The sequence below is a fragment of the Salvelinus sp. IW2-2015 genome, linkage group LG25 (genome assembly GCF_002910315.2).
Source record: "Salvelinus sp. IW2-2015 linkage group LG25, ASM291031v2, whole genome shotgun sequence".
NCBI classification, from domain to species: Eukaryota; Metazoa; Chordata; class Actinopteri; order Salmoniformes; family Salmonidae; genus Salvelinus; species Salvelinus sp. IW2-2015.
In genome coordinates, this window is record NC_036865.1 from 20494441 (window position 1) to 20513567 (window position 19127).

The window sequence follows — 19127 nt, forward strand, 5'->3', positions numbered from 1 at the left end:
GATTTGTTTTTACTGTTGTATGCAAAACAGGTAGTTTCTACATTCCTCCTCTCTCTCCTCTCTCTCTACCTCCCTCTCTGACTCTTTTTTCTCTCACACGCTCTCGCTCATTGTGTTCTCTCATGTCACCCTTTACCGCAGTGTCTCCATGGCAACTCACTGGAATGGGGATTCTCTCTCTATGTGCTGGTTGTCTGTAAATCTGTAAATAGGTCAGTCAGTCTTTTCAACTAATCATGTGCTCCTGCCTTCAGGGCCAGCTGGAGGCTATGTCTAGCATCTGGTATGTCAGCAGAGTTAGGCCGTTCACCTGTTATTGCTTATTCTACAAGCACCTGACAGTGGTCTGCACCTAGAGTTGTAGAGTACAGGACAGACTTATAWTCTTAGAATAAGGGGTTCCAAAAGGGTTCTTCCACTGTCCCCGTAGGATAAGCCTTTTTGGTTTCAGGTAGAACCCTTTGGGTTCCATGTACAACCAACCAAAAGGATTTTCCCTGCCAAACTAGTTATTCAAAGGGTTCTCTTATGGGGACACCCTTTTAGGTTCTAGATGGCCCCTTTTTTTCTAAGAATTTATAATATCAACCAATTAGTTGACTGGAACATTCCCTGTAACACGACTGACCTTATCCACATGTCTAAAGCACTGCCCTCTTTGTAAAAGTTCCTGCTATGCTGTTATGACATTTCAAAGTCTATCAGTATAACACTATCTATTTCATTGGCAATGATAGTGATATTTTTATTGGCTGAGTCCCCACMGAGTCTGTCTTTTTCAGTGAGTCCTGCCTGGTTTCAAGGTCTTGCTGTTCAGCTTCCCACTGAATCCCTCCACCCGTCACGCACTGACAAACTAAGAGAGAGGAAGGGCAGCGTTGGACCGTCATTAAAAATACAATCCACCGCCGACCGGCCAAGCACTCCATTTGAGCTAACGCCATTTTACTGGAGATCCTAACATAACCTCATTTTTTATCTTTGCTCAGCACAGTGAAAAACAAAGAGAAGGAGTAAAAACTAGAGTGCAGTGAGCCTTTCTTTTTTCACTTCTAAAAAAATTCTGCCTCTGAAATTTCTCCTCTTGAAATTAAGTCTAAAGCTTTGTCAGAGCCGAGGCAGCAGCATTCCACGTTCTGGGGCTTTATTTAAGCAATAAGGCATGAGAACTCGAAAATTATTTTGTGATAACTCCGGACTAAGGGCTGTTCTTAAGCCCAAGGTGAAGCCAGGGCTGGGGAAACAGCCCTTAGGAGGGTGTTATTCTCAATGATTCCCAAGTTTGAGGGCCTTATTGCTTTATAAAACGGTTGCCAACATACACAAAAAAGATTCATGACATGTTTTCATTAAAAACGTTATTATATTGAGTAAATTTGTTTTATTTGATCCTTACACCATACAATATAGTCCTGGCAAAAGCCAGTTGTTAGTTCTGAAATTGCTAGCCAAATGGGCTGGTCGCTAATTATATCCATTCTATTTGCAACAGACAGCAAACTATGTTTGTTTTACCTTTGTTTCTATTGCCATTTCTTTGAATATATCGATTATAATGATCATGATAAATGAATCCGCCTGGCTCAGAGAAGCTGTTATTCTCTTCACGTTCATATGCATGCACGGTGGAGATTGCAAAAAAACTGCAACATTGTTCCACAGGTCTAAGAGGCAGACAGCAAGGTTTACAAACCCCAACCGTTGCAAATCAAATGCTAGCCTAGTAGCATATGGAAATATTTTGTGTGGACACTTTTACCAGAAGAGATTACGTTTATAAATTGATGGCCTACATGTAGGCTCTGCTATCAATCAATCAGCATCCAGGATCCAAACAACCTGTTTTATAATTAGAGAGAAAGAGAGAGGGAGAGACAGAAGAGAGAGATAAAGAAAGAAAGTGGAGAGATATCGAGATCGAGAGAGAGAGAGAGAGGAAGAAAGAAAGAAAAAAGAAAGAAAGAAAGAAAGAAAGGGGTGACTTGAAAAGGACAGAGAGAAGGCGAGAGAGAAGAGCGAGAGGAGTGAGCGAGAGAGAGAGAGAGAGAGAGAGAGGAGACTTGAGGAGATAGCTAGAAAGGAAACAGGATGGAGAGAGGGAGCGAGAGAAGGAGAGAGAGGCGAGAGACAAAAAGAGAGAAGTAGAGCGAGAGAGGAGCTAAGCAAGTGGAGGAGGAAAGCAGACCTCGCCTGTGGGATTTGGAGACAGAGACCTCTTGTTTAAAGATTACAGGTGACCCATAAATCAGAGATGAAGATGTCAGAGGTGTGATGACAGAGGCAGACAGAAGGGCACACAGCCTGGGATATAAGCCTGGTAGGAGCCTGGGATGGTAGCCTGGAGATGGTAGCCTGGGATAGGCGCCTGGATAAAGCCTGGGTTATGAGCCTGGGTTAGGAGCTGGGTTAGGACCCTGGGAAAGGCACATGGGATAAGAGCCTGGGATGGTAGCCTGGGATAAGAGCCTGTGTTAGGAGCCTGGGTTAGGAGCCTGGGTTAGGAGCCTGGGATAGGAGCCTGGGAAAGGCACATGGATAAGAGCCTGGGATGGTAGCCTGGATCGAGCCTGGGTTAGGAGCTGGGTTAGGAGCACTGGGATAGGAGCCTGGGATAGGAGCCTGGGATAAGAGCCTGGGATGGTAGCCTGGGATAGGCGCCTGGGATAAGAGCCTGGGATAAGAGCCTGGGTTAGGAGCCTGGGATAAGAGCCTGGGTTAGGAGCCTGGGTTAGGAGCCTGGGATAAGAGCCTGGGATGGTAGCCTGGGATAGGCTCCTGGGATAAGAGCCTGGGATAGGCGCCTGGGATAAGATCTGGGATAGGAGCCTGGGATTGGAGCCTGGGATCGGCTGGGCTCATTATGCAGCATTCCTCCTCTTCAAAACGGACACAGCAGTGCTCTCTTTCTGTTAGAGAATAATGACCCCGAAACCACTGCAGCAAACAGAAACAGTCTGAATGTATAAGTACCTAAACTCTGGGAGTCTGGGGTTGTGTAAAATCAGTTTTTCAGTGATATGTTACTATGACAAAAACAGTGTTGTTTAATCTTTTACGTTTGGAAAACTTATTGGGGGACAAACTTGTTAACCCCCGCAAGCTGCCGGCCCAGACGGCATCCCTAGCCGCGTCCTCAGAGCATGCGCATACCAGCTGGATGGTGTGTTTACAGACATATTCAATCACTCCCTATCCCAGTCTGCTGTCCCCACATGCTTCAAGATGGCCAACATTGTTCCTGTACCCAAGAAAGCAAAGGTAACTGAACTAAATGRCTATCGCCCCGTAGCACTCACTTCTGTCATCATGAAGTGCTTTGGGAGACTAGTCAAGGATCACCTCCACCTTACCTGTCACACTAGACTCACTTCAATTTGCTTACCGTACAAATAAGTCCACAGATGATGTAATCGCCATCACACTGCACACTACCCTATCCCATTTGGACAAGAGGAATACCTATGTAAGAATGCTGTTCATTGACTATAGCTCAGCATTCAACACCACAGTATCCTCCAAGCTCATCATGAAGCTTGAGGCTCTGGGTCTGAACCCTGCCCTGTGCAATTGGGCCTGGACTCCCTGATGGGCCGCCCCCAGGTGGTGAAGATAGGAAACAATATCTCCACTTCGCTGATCCTCAACACTAGGGCCCCACAAGGGTGCTTGCTCAGCCCCCTCCTGTACTCCCTGTTCACCCACGACTGCATGGCCATGCACTCCTCCAACTCAATCATCAAAATTGCAGACAACACAACAGTAGTAGGCTTGATTGCCAACAACAACGAGACAGCCTACAGGGAGCAGGTGAGGGCTCTGGGAGAGTGGTGTCAGGAAAATAACCTCTCACTCAATGTCAAAACATAGGAGATGATCATGGTCTTCAGGACACAGCAGAGGGAGCACCCCCCTATCCACATCGACGGGACAGCAGTGGAAAAGTGGAAMGTTTTAAGTTCCTCGGCATACAYATCACTGACAAACTGAAATGGTCCACCCACACAGACAGTGTGGTGAAGAAGGCGCAACAGCGTGAAGAAGACAACAGGTGAAAAAGGCMCAACAGCGCCTCTTCAACCTCAGGAGGCTGAAGAAATGTGGCTTGTCACCTAAAATACAATTGAGAGCATCCTGTTGGGCTGTATCAGCACCTGGTAYGGCAACTGCACCGCCCACAACAGCAGGGCTCTCCAGAAGGTGGTGCGGTCTGCACAACTCATCCCCGGGGGCAAACTACCTGAAAAACAGCTTCTATCTCAAGGCCATCAGATGGTTAAATAGCTATCACTAGCACAGAGAGGCTGCTTGGCAACTTTAATAAATTGAACACGAGTCACTTTAATAATGTCACTTTAATAATGTTTACATATCTTGCATTACTCTTCTCGTATGTATTTACTGTATTCTATACTATCTTCTGTATCTAAGTCTATACCACTCTGACATTGCTCATCCATATATTTAGATATTCTTCATTCCATTCCTTAGATTTGTGTGTATTAGGTATTTGTTGTGAAATGGTTAGATTACTTGTTAGATATTACTGCCCTGTCAGAACTAGAACCACAAGCATTTTGCTCAATAACATCTGCTAAACACGTGTATGTGACCAATGACATCTGCTAAACACGTGTATGTGACCAATAACATCTGCTAAACACGTGTATGTGACCAATGACATCTGCTAAACCCGTGTATGTGACCAATGACATCTGCTAAACCCGTGTATGTGACCAATGACATCTGATAAACCCGTGTATGTGACCAATGACATCTGCTAAACCCGTGTATGTGACYAATGACATCTGCTAAACCCGTGTATGTGACCAATACAATTTGATTTGATGATTTGATTTGAACTTTACCAACACATTAATTCTGAGTTTGCAGAAGTAGTTTTCAAGGTGAAGGACATGATGTCCACATTTTCACTATTACTGCTACTGTAAGTTGAATGACAATTGAGATGTAGTCAGTACTAATGTCTCTGATAAACCGACAGTGTAACTTACCCTCTCAATGATTCAACCTCCCTCTCAGACGACTCCAACTCCTGGAGGTGTTGGTAGGCGGGGCCAGAATGTTTGGATCCTCCATTTGGATTTAGTCTTCCCCTGGGTATAGGCAGAGTTCTACGCGGTACTGACCAATGGGTGGCTCTACTTCTCTGGTCTGGACTGTGAGACAGGGAGCCGCTTCTGAAATCAAGCACAGGGAAAGGGATCAAAAGTGGGTTATTCGATTTTCCGATTTGGTCACACATTATTTAGATAATCCCAAATAGATGCTCTACAGACGGTCATACTATCGACACACAGAGGTGACACGTCTATCAGGAAAGAGCCCTACCTGTTTTGTGCCCCATCCCCCTCCCCCCCCCAAATAATATAATAAGTGTCACATGTCACATAATTTAAAAATATATATATATATCATTGAGTTAGTAAAGCCACATACAAACAGGCAGCTCCAAAATGCAGGTGTTTCAGCCTAGCTCAGTGCTTTCTGTGGTGGTGGGGCAGGCCAGCAGAAAATCGGAGCATTGCACTGTGATTGGCTCAGTGTTCTGAGCCCTTTGGGGGTAGACATCAAGAATGTGAGCCCTTGGTGAGCCCTATGGTCCTGCCATAGACTTAGATTAGAAGTGCTCTTCCAAGAAAGCTCAAGGTCATTGGCCACAAATAAAATGACGTCAAATTTCGTTATAGCTACATTAGCTTTGATTGGACTCTTAGCTTGCAGTCATCATCATAAATCAAGTAGACAATCTACTGGCAAATCCTTTTTAATCCTTGTCATATGAAGATAAATAATGAAGATAAATTGCAGATAAAATGTATCGATGCTCAWCGGCCATTGGAATTAAGCATTACACAACAAGTGGGAAATCGCTAATTCAACAATGAGTTGTTTGGAAGGAATCGGTGACAGTGGCTAACTGCAAGCATTGCAACTGGGAAGTGCGGAATAAACACACTCAGACTGGGAAAATACGTTTTCAACGGTCATCCAACTCGGAAATGTAAATCTTTCTCTTTCTTTGATGACAACATTTTCATTCCAAAATGTCTTGTATGCTGCTGCATAAATKATGTAGGAAGATATGGTCAGCCATATCAGCTATGTTTTTAAAATAAAGGCAGTAAATTAGGCTGAATGAATTGTTTCGCTGCTTACCTGCTGATGGCCAGGTAAGGATTCACTCCATTGTGCTGAAAAGAAAGCTCTGCTGTTGGGACAGATTTATGTAGTCTCTAACAGATTGTGAATCTGAATCAGAGAGGTGTGGGGTGTTGCCATAATCGACATCCGGTGACTGGCCCAATGCTCTAACCACTAGGCTACCTTAGAATAAGGGTTAAGGTTATGGTTAGAATAAGGTGCATGAGGGTTAATGTTAGGGTTAGGATAAGGGTTAATGTTAGGGTTAGGATAAGGGTTAAGGTTAGGGTTAGCATAATGGTTAAGGTTAGGGTTAGGATAAGGGTTAGGGTTAGGGTTAATGTTAGGGTTAGGGCTAAGGTTAGGGTTAGTGGATAGTTAGTTGAAATGTCGTTGACAGTTTTTTGAACATCTACTGCACATCTACTGAACATCTACAAACCATCTACTTGGGACTATACAAATAAAGTGCTACCCTCTGTTGTGAGCCATCACATGGCTGTGGATGAGAAGATGTACCACCAGGAGTTCCCCATCCAGAAAATGAACAACTTGAACAGCAAAATGAACATCACTTAGTTCCAAGGCGCTCGCTACACAGAGGGACCACATAAACTGCTAAAGACAGGCTATTGGACAAGTGTGGCTGATTGCCAATCCATCTAGGAGAAAAGGAATCAGGCCATTTCTCCAGTCAATTAAACTTGAGTTTCCCCTGTCATACAACCTTTGTGTCCCTCTGCTAACACATCTCCTGTTTCTTGCTGCAGTGTGAGTTTCTGGGTTTCTGCCGTTTGTTGACATGATTGGGGTTTGGGGTAGGAAGTCATTGATTAGTCATGTGCAGTGAGGACTTTGGAAACTTCTCTCTGTGTGCCAGATCATATCTTTATTGATAGTTTAATCCCAGTATACATGAAATGCTTATAGACAAGTGAAGACTATTTGATTTGATGCTAGATAAGTCTTGTAACTAACCATCTGCCAAAGTTGTGGGGATAGAACAAAGTGATGGCCAATAATAATAATAATAGTAATTTATTACATTTCTATRGCACTTCAAAGGCAAAAAACAAGCAACCTATGCAACATCATGAGTAACCTAACTATAGTTAGTGAGATCAACCAATACATCATCATGAGTAGCATAGCTATAGTTAACTTGATCAACCAATGCATCATCATGGGTAGCCTAGCTATAGTTACGTAGCTATCTCAACCAATAGAGGCCAAGTCTTTGAGTGCATGCATCCTCCAAAGATGGAGAGGAACAGTTCATGGCTTGATCAGAGGAAGGTGGTCAGGGAGATGGTTGATGAAGTGTCTGGTGATGATCTTGTACAGGGCTACTCTGGGTACCAGCCTGTCATGTAGCCACTGGACCTCCTTCACAATGTATGGCATTCACTCAGGTGATGTCTTAGCATACCAGGGTGCCAGAATGCTCACCACAYACAGTTCAGAGTAGTAGCTAGTCATCCTCATTATGAGCCCTCTACCTCAGCACTCCAATTCCTCTCCTCTCAAGCTTCAGGTGACTCTTCAATCTAGGTTTTCAAAAGATCAGGAACCAGCAGCCAGGTGAAACAAAAAAGCTGGTGCATTGTTCAGATGCATCCCTCGAACAAAAACAATAAGCCAAGCTGTCACGCCCTGACCTTAGTTATCTATGTTTTCTTTATCATTTTGGTTAGGTCAGGGTGTGACGAGGGTGGGTATGCTTGTTTTGAATTGTCAATGCGTTTTGTATGTCWWGGGGTGTTTGTAAGTCTTGGCATATGTATGTCTATGGTGGCCTGAATTGGWTCCCAATCAGAGGCAGCTGTTTATCGTTGTCTCTGATTGGGGATCATATTTAGGTTGCCATTTTCCCTTTTGGTTTTGTGGGTTCTTATTCTATGTTTAGTTGCCTGTCTGCACTAGCCATATTAGCTTCAGGTTCGTTTTGTTATTTTGTTCGTTTTGTTCAGTGTTCATTCTTTAAATAAAGAAGAATGTACGCCTATCACGCTGCGCCTTGGTCTCCTTCCTACGACGGCCGTGACACAAGCCAACAACAAAAAATGACCTGCCAGTCTATCTGCAAGTCTGTGGGTCAAAACCACCAGAAATATGCAATAMAACTCAAAGTTCAGAAACAAAACCGATGATACAAAAAAAACTGAATTAAAAACACTTAAACATAACAACATATGTACATATTTACAGGAGCTTTCCACTAAGGCTGCTTCTAGAGCACCATGGCAACTACAGTTCAAGGGTTCCCTCGACACAAAATCCACTCAAGAGCTTGTCAAGTTTCAAGCTATTTCGGAAACATATCTTCACTTTAATTTGCTGAAAACTTTATCCAAATCCTYCCTAAGCCGACATAAGTGCAATCATACAAACTGACATGATCCTATAGACATCACTTATGGCAAGGGCAAGGACTGTAAGCAAACAATTTACAATCCAGCCACCAACAGAACCAGAGGGGGAATCAAATTGTTGTCGGAGCTTAACATTTAAGAAAGAAGGCGGGTGTGGATTAAGCCAAACAGACACAAAAGGAGTTGGTTATCTGTAATCCCAACAAACAAACACTGGTGCAATACACACACACACACACACACACACACACACACACACACACACACACACACACACACACACACAACACCACACACACACACACACACACAGCACACACACACACACTATCCACACACACACACACACACACACACACACTCTCTGACAAGGAAAGGTGGATCTCTATAGCCACCATAATGTCCTTGTAATTATGCAGGCAGGTTGGTGGCTGGGGAAATTCACAATGCTATATGAGTGAGTGTGGTTTCCCTACTCCTGAAATCATGTGAAGTCAATAGCATTCCCTGGGTCCCAGCTCACATGCAGCTCACTGAATACAAGTGGAATACGAAAGCAGGAAATACCACTGAGAAGTTAATGATGGATATCGGGCTTCTGAGTGAGAGAGAGATCAGCTTGACTGTGATTGGACTTCATTGTAATGCGAAGACTAGCTGTTCCCAGAGATATAGCTCTCGCTGTTCCATTACATGGGATTCACATGCCAGGCTGTTGCCATAAAAGACCCATAGAATCACGACTTAGAATCACATAAAAAATCACATAGAATCACATTTGAATCATATGGGCTTTCGGGTAATGTAAGTTCACAGAGTTATACATCTATAACCCACAGTATATATGTGGTCTTCCAGGACGCTAATGTAGTATAAAGAGTTAAGCCACAACAGAGCTTTCCATTAGCACAGTATTCTACAATGTGGAAATGAACTCATTGTAATACAGCAATTGTCTCTTAAAGAACATGGCATGTGGTTGGAGTCAGATCTCTGACTCTTCGCTGGCATGTTCAGCCCGGTTACAGATATGCACATTAACATGTTTATCACCAATTGTAATTAGTCTCATTCTTTGTTTAAAGCATTCAATAAATCTAAAATTATCTTAGGCTGCGCTGTAATGTGGTTAATTCATTTTCTCTCTTCACTGCGTCTCAGTGAATTACTGTAAGGGACATTGAACTTCCACAGAGAAGTGTTCATCATTCAGGCAACTGAGTTCTATGTGAGGAAATCATACCTGTAATGTTTTTCTCTGCCTGGACCTCTGGAGTTGTTGGTAGGGGTGGCGTTGCACTGGGCAAAGCTGGACTCCCAGACAGCTCCCTCATGTGGCTGGGAGGACCTCTTACAATACTGAAAAATCAACAAAGATGTAATTGTACTCATGTGCAGGTTATAACCTACAACTGCATTACACGGATCATATTGATTATACGGCACATATCGATTATACTGATCATATTGCATGTTTATGCATACAATACAATTAAGTTTTAACTATGCAGATAGCTAAAGCACACATTTTCAGTATGGAATGGTCATGTTCCTTTGGAGTCACATCTAAAGATGAATATTACTTGTATACATAACTCAGTATGCTCACACACCTTCGCCCTTTGAGCGCCACAGCGKGAGGTAGACCGTTGCATGACAAGAGAAGAATGATGACAGGAATTTCAACGGCCTTCCTGCTCTCTATCTATTCCACTCCTCCTTCTATTTTACTGTGTCAATGAGTGAGAACGGAAGAGGATGTGAAAGAGAAGTAGAGCTATACATCTCAAGTGTAGCAGAGGAGTGCAGATAGTTGATAAAGGATTGGTGTAGAGGAGCAGAGTCAGTATAATTGGACACTATTCCCGGACAGACAGCAGATTAACCCAAGGAAGTTTCTGGTACCACAATCCATGATGGCATGTGCAGCCCTACACCAGGAACCATGCATTAATCCAAGATAAGATGATATKAAGTAATTTCTCAGATTTTACTGTTGTTGTCCAAAGCCTGGAGCGTGAGCATCATTTAATGGTAATTCCTCACACTGCGAGCAATAATGCATTACAGATAATAAAGCTGCAATAATGAATTCGCTGACACAATTTAAATATTACTAGTTCAAATATAAATGGTGCCAATATGGGTGTAAGAATCAGGGTTAAATAGATGCACTCATGCATCCTACCAGGTTAACTTGTTGGCAAGCTCATTKAACAGTACATGCAGACAGGACTATCAAGAATTACAGAGAAGGCTATTGGAGTTGTTTCAACCGAGAACTGGATGAGTCCTTAATGTTAAGACTACATATGCCTCTGAACCATATTTTAACCCACTAGAGTCTAATACAAATCYGTCAGTTTAAACTAATGATATCAGTCCACCACATCTGCCGATGTCGTGCTTCTGCATCTGCGGTGAAAGGTGGCAGTGCTAGAGCAGTCTTTGTCAGGTCGTGAGACATCCCGAAAATCCGTCTTCTCACAAAAACGTCTGTAGCGTCCAAATTATTATGACCCCTCTATGGAAAGACGCCCMCAAGCCTCACAAGACTCGTCTGAAGGCCCCCTGGTACCAGTTAAACACATTTATGGAAGTATATATGGAGATAGTTTAGTGCCAAAAATAAGCAGTTAAATATGTGTCAACACTTTAAAAAAAATAATCCAGATCTTTCTTATATCCCTCAGATATAGGATGGACACTTAAGAACAAACTTCCTTTAGCTTTTTGGGGGCCATTATCTGTTTTTCCATGTAGTGAATCTGTTATTCAATGTGTTTCTATGGGCTAATAGCAAGTAAGCCCAAATCCAGTGTTTCAAATTCCAAATCAAATAACTAAACGATCCTTGGTATGACCTTCTTAAAACAATTCCATACGTTAGCTTAGTAGAACCCCCACACCCGGCTTAGACAGGGCATAGGGGTTTTTAAAATCTCCAGTGTGCACATTGGCATGATCAACATGAGAGACCTGTAACATGTAGGTCTACTAAAGTCACTATTAAAGAGAGCACTTGAAGTTTCTTGACTTCAAGGACCCTTTCAAAACAGTTTCTGAACAGCAAGAAAGTGACCTTCAAGAATTTCCTGCAGATCTTCTATGGCTTTCTCATTCTTTTTACATTACATCTATGGTTCCTAATACTGTGCCCTCTTCCTGTCTACTGTACCCTCTTCCTGTCCATCCATGGTGCCTAATACTGTGCCCTCTTCCTGTCTACCCCCTTCCTGTCCATCTATGGTGCCTAATACTGTGCCCTCTTCCTGTCTACCCTCTTCCTGCCCACTGCTGCCAAGGCTGACTTTGTCCTTTTGATAGTGAAACCGCATCAGTCCTGACTAAGTGAAGCAGGATAGTGAGCTTATTAGCTAGACTCTTGCTGTCTGTTCCTCGTCCTGAGCTGATCTTACTTTTGTATACTTGGACCTTGGACTCATATGGATCCTTGACTTCTACCTGGTAACTAATCAATGCTGATACATTCATCGYAGCATTAACAAGGAGGTATGGCTTTCAAATACACAACATTAAATTCATGCAGCCAGATTGAAAAAGTTACTATAATTCAAATGTGATTTTGGATTAATCATGTCAAATTARTGTTTTGTTGTACACTTTATGCAATATTTATTTTCAAGTTGGTGCTAATAAAGTGTTATATCATTTCAATTACTGACAGAAATCTAGAGACTAGATAGGGAGAAAAGAAATGAGGATGCATGAGAAAATGTGACACAMTCTCACACAATGGGACTATGATATTTCTTATTTCAAGTACAAGACAGCAAAATAGAAAGAGCTTCGGGGTATTACAACTACACAAGGAAGAGTTRCAGAATGTCTGCTTCGGAAAAGAGAGAGAAACTCATGGTTTTAAAGATTTTAAAAGAGATCCAGACATGGCAGCAGACACACTTCACCTCCCCAGTAATCCACCAAAWCAGGACTTCCAGACTTCCACCAGCCATCCACAACAACACTGCACCTCTTTTTAAGCTGCCACTCTGTCGCCCTGCCACTCATCACTCAGCTTCCTGTATCCTGCTCTGTCATCAGGTGCTTGCGGGCTGAAACGTCTTGACACACTCCACCATGTAGATGTTAAGCAAATCGCTAATTCATATTTAGCCTGGCAGAGAACATTAATTAATTATTCCCAGATGTGAAAAAAATATGTAAAGTTAGCTGTTGCACAGGGGTACGGAATGTGCCGTAAACTTTACTAAGAGGGTGGAATAAATCACACTGGAGAAGGATCAATTAACACTGGATGGATGGCATTACTAATTAACTCCTGATGATGCAGAATTGAATAATGTCTATATGTGTGATGTAACTGAAGCAAAGTCTAGGGTCATAAGGTTAAAGTTAATTTGTTATGCATCCTGACTGAAAACCCRCAAATAGAGTACAGGATACTCACAACAAATATACTGTTAATTAGGACAGTCTATACACAAGCCTGCTCACCCAATACCAATATGCTTTTCTCTACAACTAATCCARTGGATAAAATAGGCAGCAGATGTGTGCTGCAGTCAGTCCAGTAGCTTTGCTTCTTTTAAGAACCAATCAGAGGCTTTGCTCCTTTTAAGAACCAATCAGAATCTTTGCACAGAGCCAAATACCACAACACTGCTTCATGAAATCAACCCAGGTATTCATCTCAATAAGAGAGGGGTTATGCAACACGTAATATATGTTGCGAGGCCTGCGTGTTGATGCCGCGGCTGTGGCTGTTATGGCACAGCGGGGAGCGTGKTAGTGTAATGGATGTTTTAATCTAGGAGAGATAGGGCCGCCATCCGCCTGCGGGTTTCATCTGCACACCACCCAGAGCAGAACCAGCATTTAGGACTTGTTTTGTGCGAAGATGTCGTCAGGACCATTTATTTTCTTCCCCTAGCAGAATGCTGTAGCCTGAGGGGTGAGCCATCATGAAGCGAGGGATGAGCCATCACGAAGCGAGGGATGAGCCATCATGAAGCGAGGGATGAGCCATCACGAAGCGAGGGATGAGCCATCACGAAGCGAGGGGTGAGCCATCACGAAGCGAGGGGTGAGCCATCATGAAGCGAGTGGTGAGCCATCATGAAGCGAGGGGTGAGCCATCATGAAGCATAGCACCTCCACAGAGTGCTGCTGCAGGTAGGAAGAAAAGGGCAGCTTTGGTCACAATTGATTTAAAAACAGACTGCGAGACGCTAGAGCAATTGTATCATTTGACAATGAGTAGGGGGTTAAAGGGAGTAGAGGTGTGTGTGTGTGTGTGATACTATCACTGACTCCACCACCCCACCCCCCAGCGCAGGCAGCCATTTTTGAAATCCTGGTAACCGATAGCTTGCAGATAAAAATCTATATCAATATATGTGTGGGTAGGCACAAAAGAAACAAATAGCMYGCATTAGCATAAGTTCCCAATAGACTCCAGAGGAAATAAAACAGTCTAGAAAGATGCATTGTCAACAGAACAGACATGTTCTGTTATTAAAGGCCCAGTGCAGTCAAAAATGTGATTTCCTGTGTTTTATGTATATATACACATTTCCACACTATGAGGTTGGAATAATACTGCAAAATTGTGAAAATTATGATAATGCCCTTTTAGTGTAGGAGCTGTTTGAAAAGACCGACTGAAATTTCAGCCTGCTTTGGTGGGATGGAGTTTTGGCCTGTCTTGTGACATCACCAGGCGGTAAATTAGTTAATAGACCAATAAGAAAGAGAATTCCAAACCTCTCTGCCAATAAAAGCAAGCTTTCAGTTTTCCCCTCCCCAGTCAGACCAATCCCAGACAGTCCTAGCAAAATTATTGCTTGAGAAATTGCTCTTTGTTAATAAGCTATTATTGTGTCTTTTTGACCATTTTAATGGAAAACAATCACAGTAAGGTACTTCATACTGATATTTAGATAAAAACGGCTGCATTGAACCTTTAAAACAAATGACAATAGTATCGAGTTYAATCCAAAATCAACATAGTAATACCAGGATTCTGTAACAAGATACAGTACTTCATATGTGTACTACAGTCCTGCAAGGGTCAGATTTTTTCGGAGCCACACCAACCCCATGTGCGCCACATCAACCACACCCACCCCATGTGCGCTACATCAATTCCGAGCCCCACCCGATACTCGACATCAGGACAGACCCACCGCTTGGAATTGTTCCGAGAGCCGAACCGTTACATGTCATATTACATAAATGCATTTAATTGTTTTTATGACTCCAGAGTAGTACACTTGATTTGTAATTATTATTGTTAGTCTATTATTACTATTCCCCTTACCTGTATATATATATTTTTTTTTTATTGATTTATTTTACCTTTATTTAACTATGCAAGTCAGTTAAGAACAAATTCTTMTTTACAAAGACGGACCTACCCCGGCCAAACCCTGACGACGCTGGGCCAATTGTGCGCCGCCCTATGGGACTCCCAATCWYGGCCAGATGTGATGCAGCCTGGATTTGAACCAGGGACTGCAGTGACGCCTCTTGCACTGAGATGGAGTGCCTTTGAACGCTGCGCCACCTGGTAGCCARAAATATTAATTGTACGAATACATTTTTCTGCATGTCTATTCAAAATGTTGATAAAAGGAAACTATGCCATTAATTAAGAACAGTATTTTCTAAATGTGATGCGTCACTGAAATCGCTTTGAGAAAAATTGCCTTTTAATTRGCCTTCTTACCTAATGAAAGCCTATAGCCRACATAAAAAAAACAATACCTTTCAATTAAAACTATTTCCAGAATTGAATATAGGYTGCAAAAACTAGGCTACATTTATTTAGTAGACTACTCAAACTTTTACGAGCCGCACCGGTTTACACTTTACATGGCCTGCGTATGGTCTAATGAACGAAAGTCTGAATTAATGTAATAATTAACTGATAATTAACTGCATTATCAAAAACAAATAGACTTCCGTGTTTGCAGGCTGTGTAACCATCTACCACGTTGTTGTCCTTTGAAACTGGGGATTTCACTCACGGAGCACCTTTTTGACAATGATAGTGTAGACTATTCCCTTATCATAACCTTTATTTTACTTATTTTACTTATATAGTACTTATATAGTACTATATAGTATTACTTATACTTACTTATATAGTATTTTATTCAGATCCCCAAGCAGCAGCTACTCTTCCTGGGGTCCACACAAACATAAAACATGACATAATACAGAACATCAATAGACAAGAACAGGTCAAGGACTGAACTTCGGTGCCTCCGCACATTGACTCTGTACCTGTACCCCTGTATATCGTCTGGCTATTGTTATTTTACTGCTGCTGTTTAWCTACTTGTTCCTTTTATTTCATATTCTTATTCGTATTTTTTTAAACTGCATTGTTGGTTAGGGGCCTGTAAGTAAGCATTTCACTGTAAGGTCTACTGTCACGCCCTGGCCATAGAGAGCCTTTTTATTCTCTATTTTGGTTAGGTCGGGGTGTGACTAGGGTGGGTAATCWATTTTTTTTATTTCTATGTTGGCCTGGTATGGTTCCCAATCAGARGCAGCTGTTTATCGTGGTCTCTGATTGGGGATCATATTTAGGCAGTCATTTCCCCACTGTGTTTTGTGGGATCTTGTTTTTGTGTAGTTGMCTGTGAGCACTCATAGCTTCACTTGTAGTTTGCTCTTTATTGTTTTGTGCGTTTCACTTCAATAAATATGTGGAACCCATATCACGCTGCGCTTTGGTCCGAATGTTCTTACGACGATCGTGACATCTACACCTGTTGTATGCGGCGCATGTGACAAATACAATTTGATTTCATTTGATTTGATTTTGAACTTCACAAATKTAATAACAGAAAAAAGGTCCTACTGACAGTTAMACCCATTGCTGACAATTACCCATACATCAGTACATATACATGTGCCTAAGAGTTCATTAGGTCAGATGAGGTGAGGCATTATGCTGTAAAGTGTTGTTTTATTTGTTTTTAAAGCAACTTACAATTTACAGTCTAAGGTGACAACAAGAAGTTTAGTCTCTACACTTGACATGTTTTACAATAGAGAAGCTTCCATTAAATAACAGCCTCTGTTCTATTGGATAGATAGCCATGATATGGCAGAGGACGTAARGCCATAACACATATGTTTTRTCAATAACAGATTATGGTCAATAATATCAAGGGCTGCACTGAAGTCGAACAATACAGCTCCCACAATCTTCTTATTATCAATTTCTTTCAGCCAATAATCAATMATTTGTGTCAATGCAGTACATGTTGAGTGCCCTTCTCTATAAGCATGCTGAAAGTACTGTATGTTGTTAGTTTATTTACAGAGAAATAGCATTGTATCCGGTCAAACACCATTTTCTCCAAAAGTTTGCTAAGAGCCGTYAGTAAGCTGATTGGTCGGCTGTTAGAACAAGTAAAGGGTAGCGGAATGACTTTAGCTTCACTCCAGGTCTGAGGACAATCACTTTTCTCCAGGCTCAGATGAAAGATATGACAAACAGGAGTGGCAATATAGTCTGCTACCATCCTCAGTAGCTTTCCATCTAAGTTGTCAATATGAGGTGGTTTCTCATTATTGATGAACAACAATTTCCCCACCCTTCCCACACTTACTTTACATAATTCAAAATTGCAATGTTTTTCTTTCTTTATTAGGTATTTTATTCATGATTATCATGGCTCACAGATTACTGTTGGCATTTAATTTCTAAATTTGTCTACTTTGCCAATGAAATAGTCATTAAAATAATTGCCAATATCAACCGTTTTTAAAAAAAATGAATGAGCCTTCTGATTCAATGAAATATGGAGATGAATTAGTCTTTCTGCCCATAATTTCATTTAAAGTATTCCAAAGCTTTTTTTCAATCATACTTTATATTATATAAATATATATATATATATATATATATACATTTTGAGAGAGATCGGTGTGTTTCCCCCCCCCACTATGTAATCATGGCATGCGTTTGTTCAATGACAGACATGTATTTGTTTAAAATCTTTCACGTGATGGTTTCATTTCAGAGAGACAAATAATCATGTTTTTTTTGCTAAATGTTATATATYTGCCTCCCTCTCAGATAAATAAGTAGTATTGCTGTTTTACACAGTCAAATGTTTTTWATTTTTTTAATTCACCTTTATTTAACCAGATAGGCCAGTTGAGAACAAGTTCTCATTTACAACTGCGACCTGGYCAAGATTAAGCAAAGCAGTGCGACAAAAACAACACAGAGTTAYACATGGGATAAACAAACGTACAGTCAATAACACAATRTAAAAATGTGTATACAGTGTGTGCAAATGATGTAAGGRGGTAAGGCAATAAATCGGCCAATAGTGGCGAAGTAATTACACTTTAGCAATTTACACTGGAGTGATATATGTGCAGATGAGGATGTGCAAGTAGAAATACTGGTGTGAAAAAGAGCAGAAAACAAAAACAAATATGGGGATGAGGTAGGTAGTTGGTTGGATGGACTATTTACAGATGGGCTATGTACAGCTGCAGCGATCGGTAAGCTGCTCAGATAGCTGATGCTTAAAGTTAGTGAGGGAGATATAAGTCTCCAACATCAGTGATTTTTGCAATTCGTTTTAGTCATTGGCAGCAGAGAACTGGAAGGAAAGGCGGCCAAATTAGGTGTTGGCTTTTGGGAGGACTTGTGAAATATACCTGCTGGAGCACGTGCTACGTGTGGGTGTTGCTTTGGTGACCAGTGAGCTGAGATAAGGCGGAGCTTTACCTAGCAAAGACTTATAGACGAATATGTAGCAAGGACCAGCCAACGAGAGCATACMGGTCGCAGTGGTGGRTAGTATATGGTGCTTTGGTGACAAAACGGATGGCAYTGTGATAGACTGCATCCACTTTGCTGAGTAGAGTGTTGGAGGCTATTTTGTAAATGACATCGCCAAAGTCAAGGATCGGTAATTAAAAACACAAAAAATGTATGTACAAATGATGTACAAATGATGCATTTGTGATATCAATATAAAAAATCATAAAAAAATCAATACAACAATATGAGATCTGTATGTAAAACGTTTATATTTGACATTTTAGTAATTTAGCAGATGCTCTTATCCAGAGCGACTTACAGTAAGTGCATTCATCTTAAGATAGCTAGGTGAGACAACAACATATCATAGTCAAATATACAGTACACAAACATTCCATTCCAGCTAAGCAATGGATATACTGTATAGCGTTTTGCTAAAAAACAAATCTAAAATCTATGAATAAAATTTCTGAAAACAGTAACATTTTACACACACATGAAGATACCCATAAGCATAGCTATGGGAAGATGTTTTGGGGGTGGGGGCGCACGCATTTTAATTGTTTTGTCCGTGCTACAGGTCTTGACTAGTAGGCCCAGTGCACAACYTTTTGKGGRAATAAATCAATCAATATTATAATGTTTTTATTATTCAGGGGGTTCTGCAGTACCCACAACACCACTATGCACATAAGYAATMATTTCTGATGAAAAAACACAAAYGTGAAAAATTGGTGGATATAGTGTTTTGGAAATAAACTCTTCATATATCAATATGGGCTATCTTTAGCCCTTTTCTGGGTAGTTTM

General features: G+C 41.5%; 1 protein-coding gene across 2 annotated transcripts in view; it reads right to left on the minus strand.

Annotated features, from left to right (window-relative positions):
* LOC111951615 (pro-neuregulin-3, membrane-bound isoform) overlaps nt 1-19127 on the minus strand; it is a 418024-nt gene that overhangs the window by 8752 nt on the left and 390145 nt on the right. For both annotated transcript variants that reach the window (XM_023969796.2, XM_023969795.2), the window contains exons 7-8: nt 9778-9893; nt 5013-5198 (exon numbers count right to left, since the gene is read on the minus strand). In XM_023969796.2, coding sequence (XP_023825564.1) covers nt 5013-5198; nt 9778-9893 — 302 coding nt within the window. The remainder of the gene's footprint in view (nt 1-5012; nt 5199-9777; nt 9894-19127) is intronic.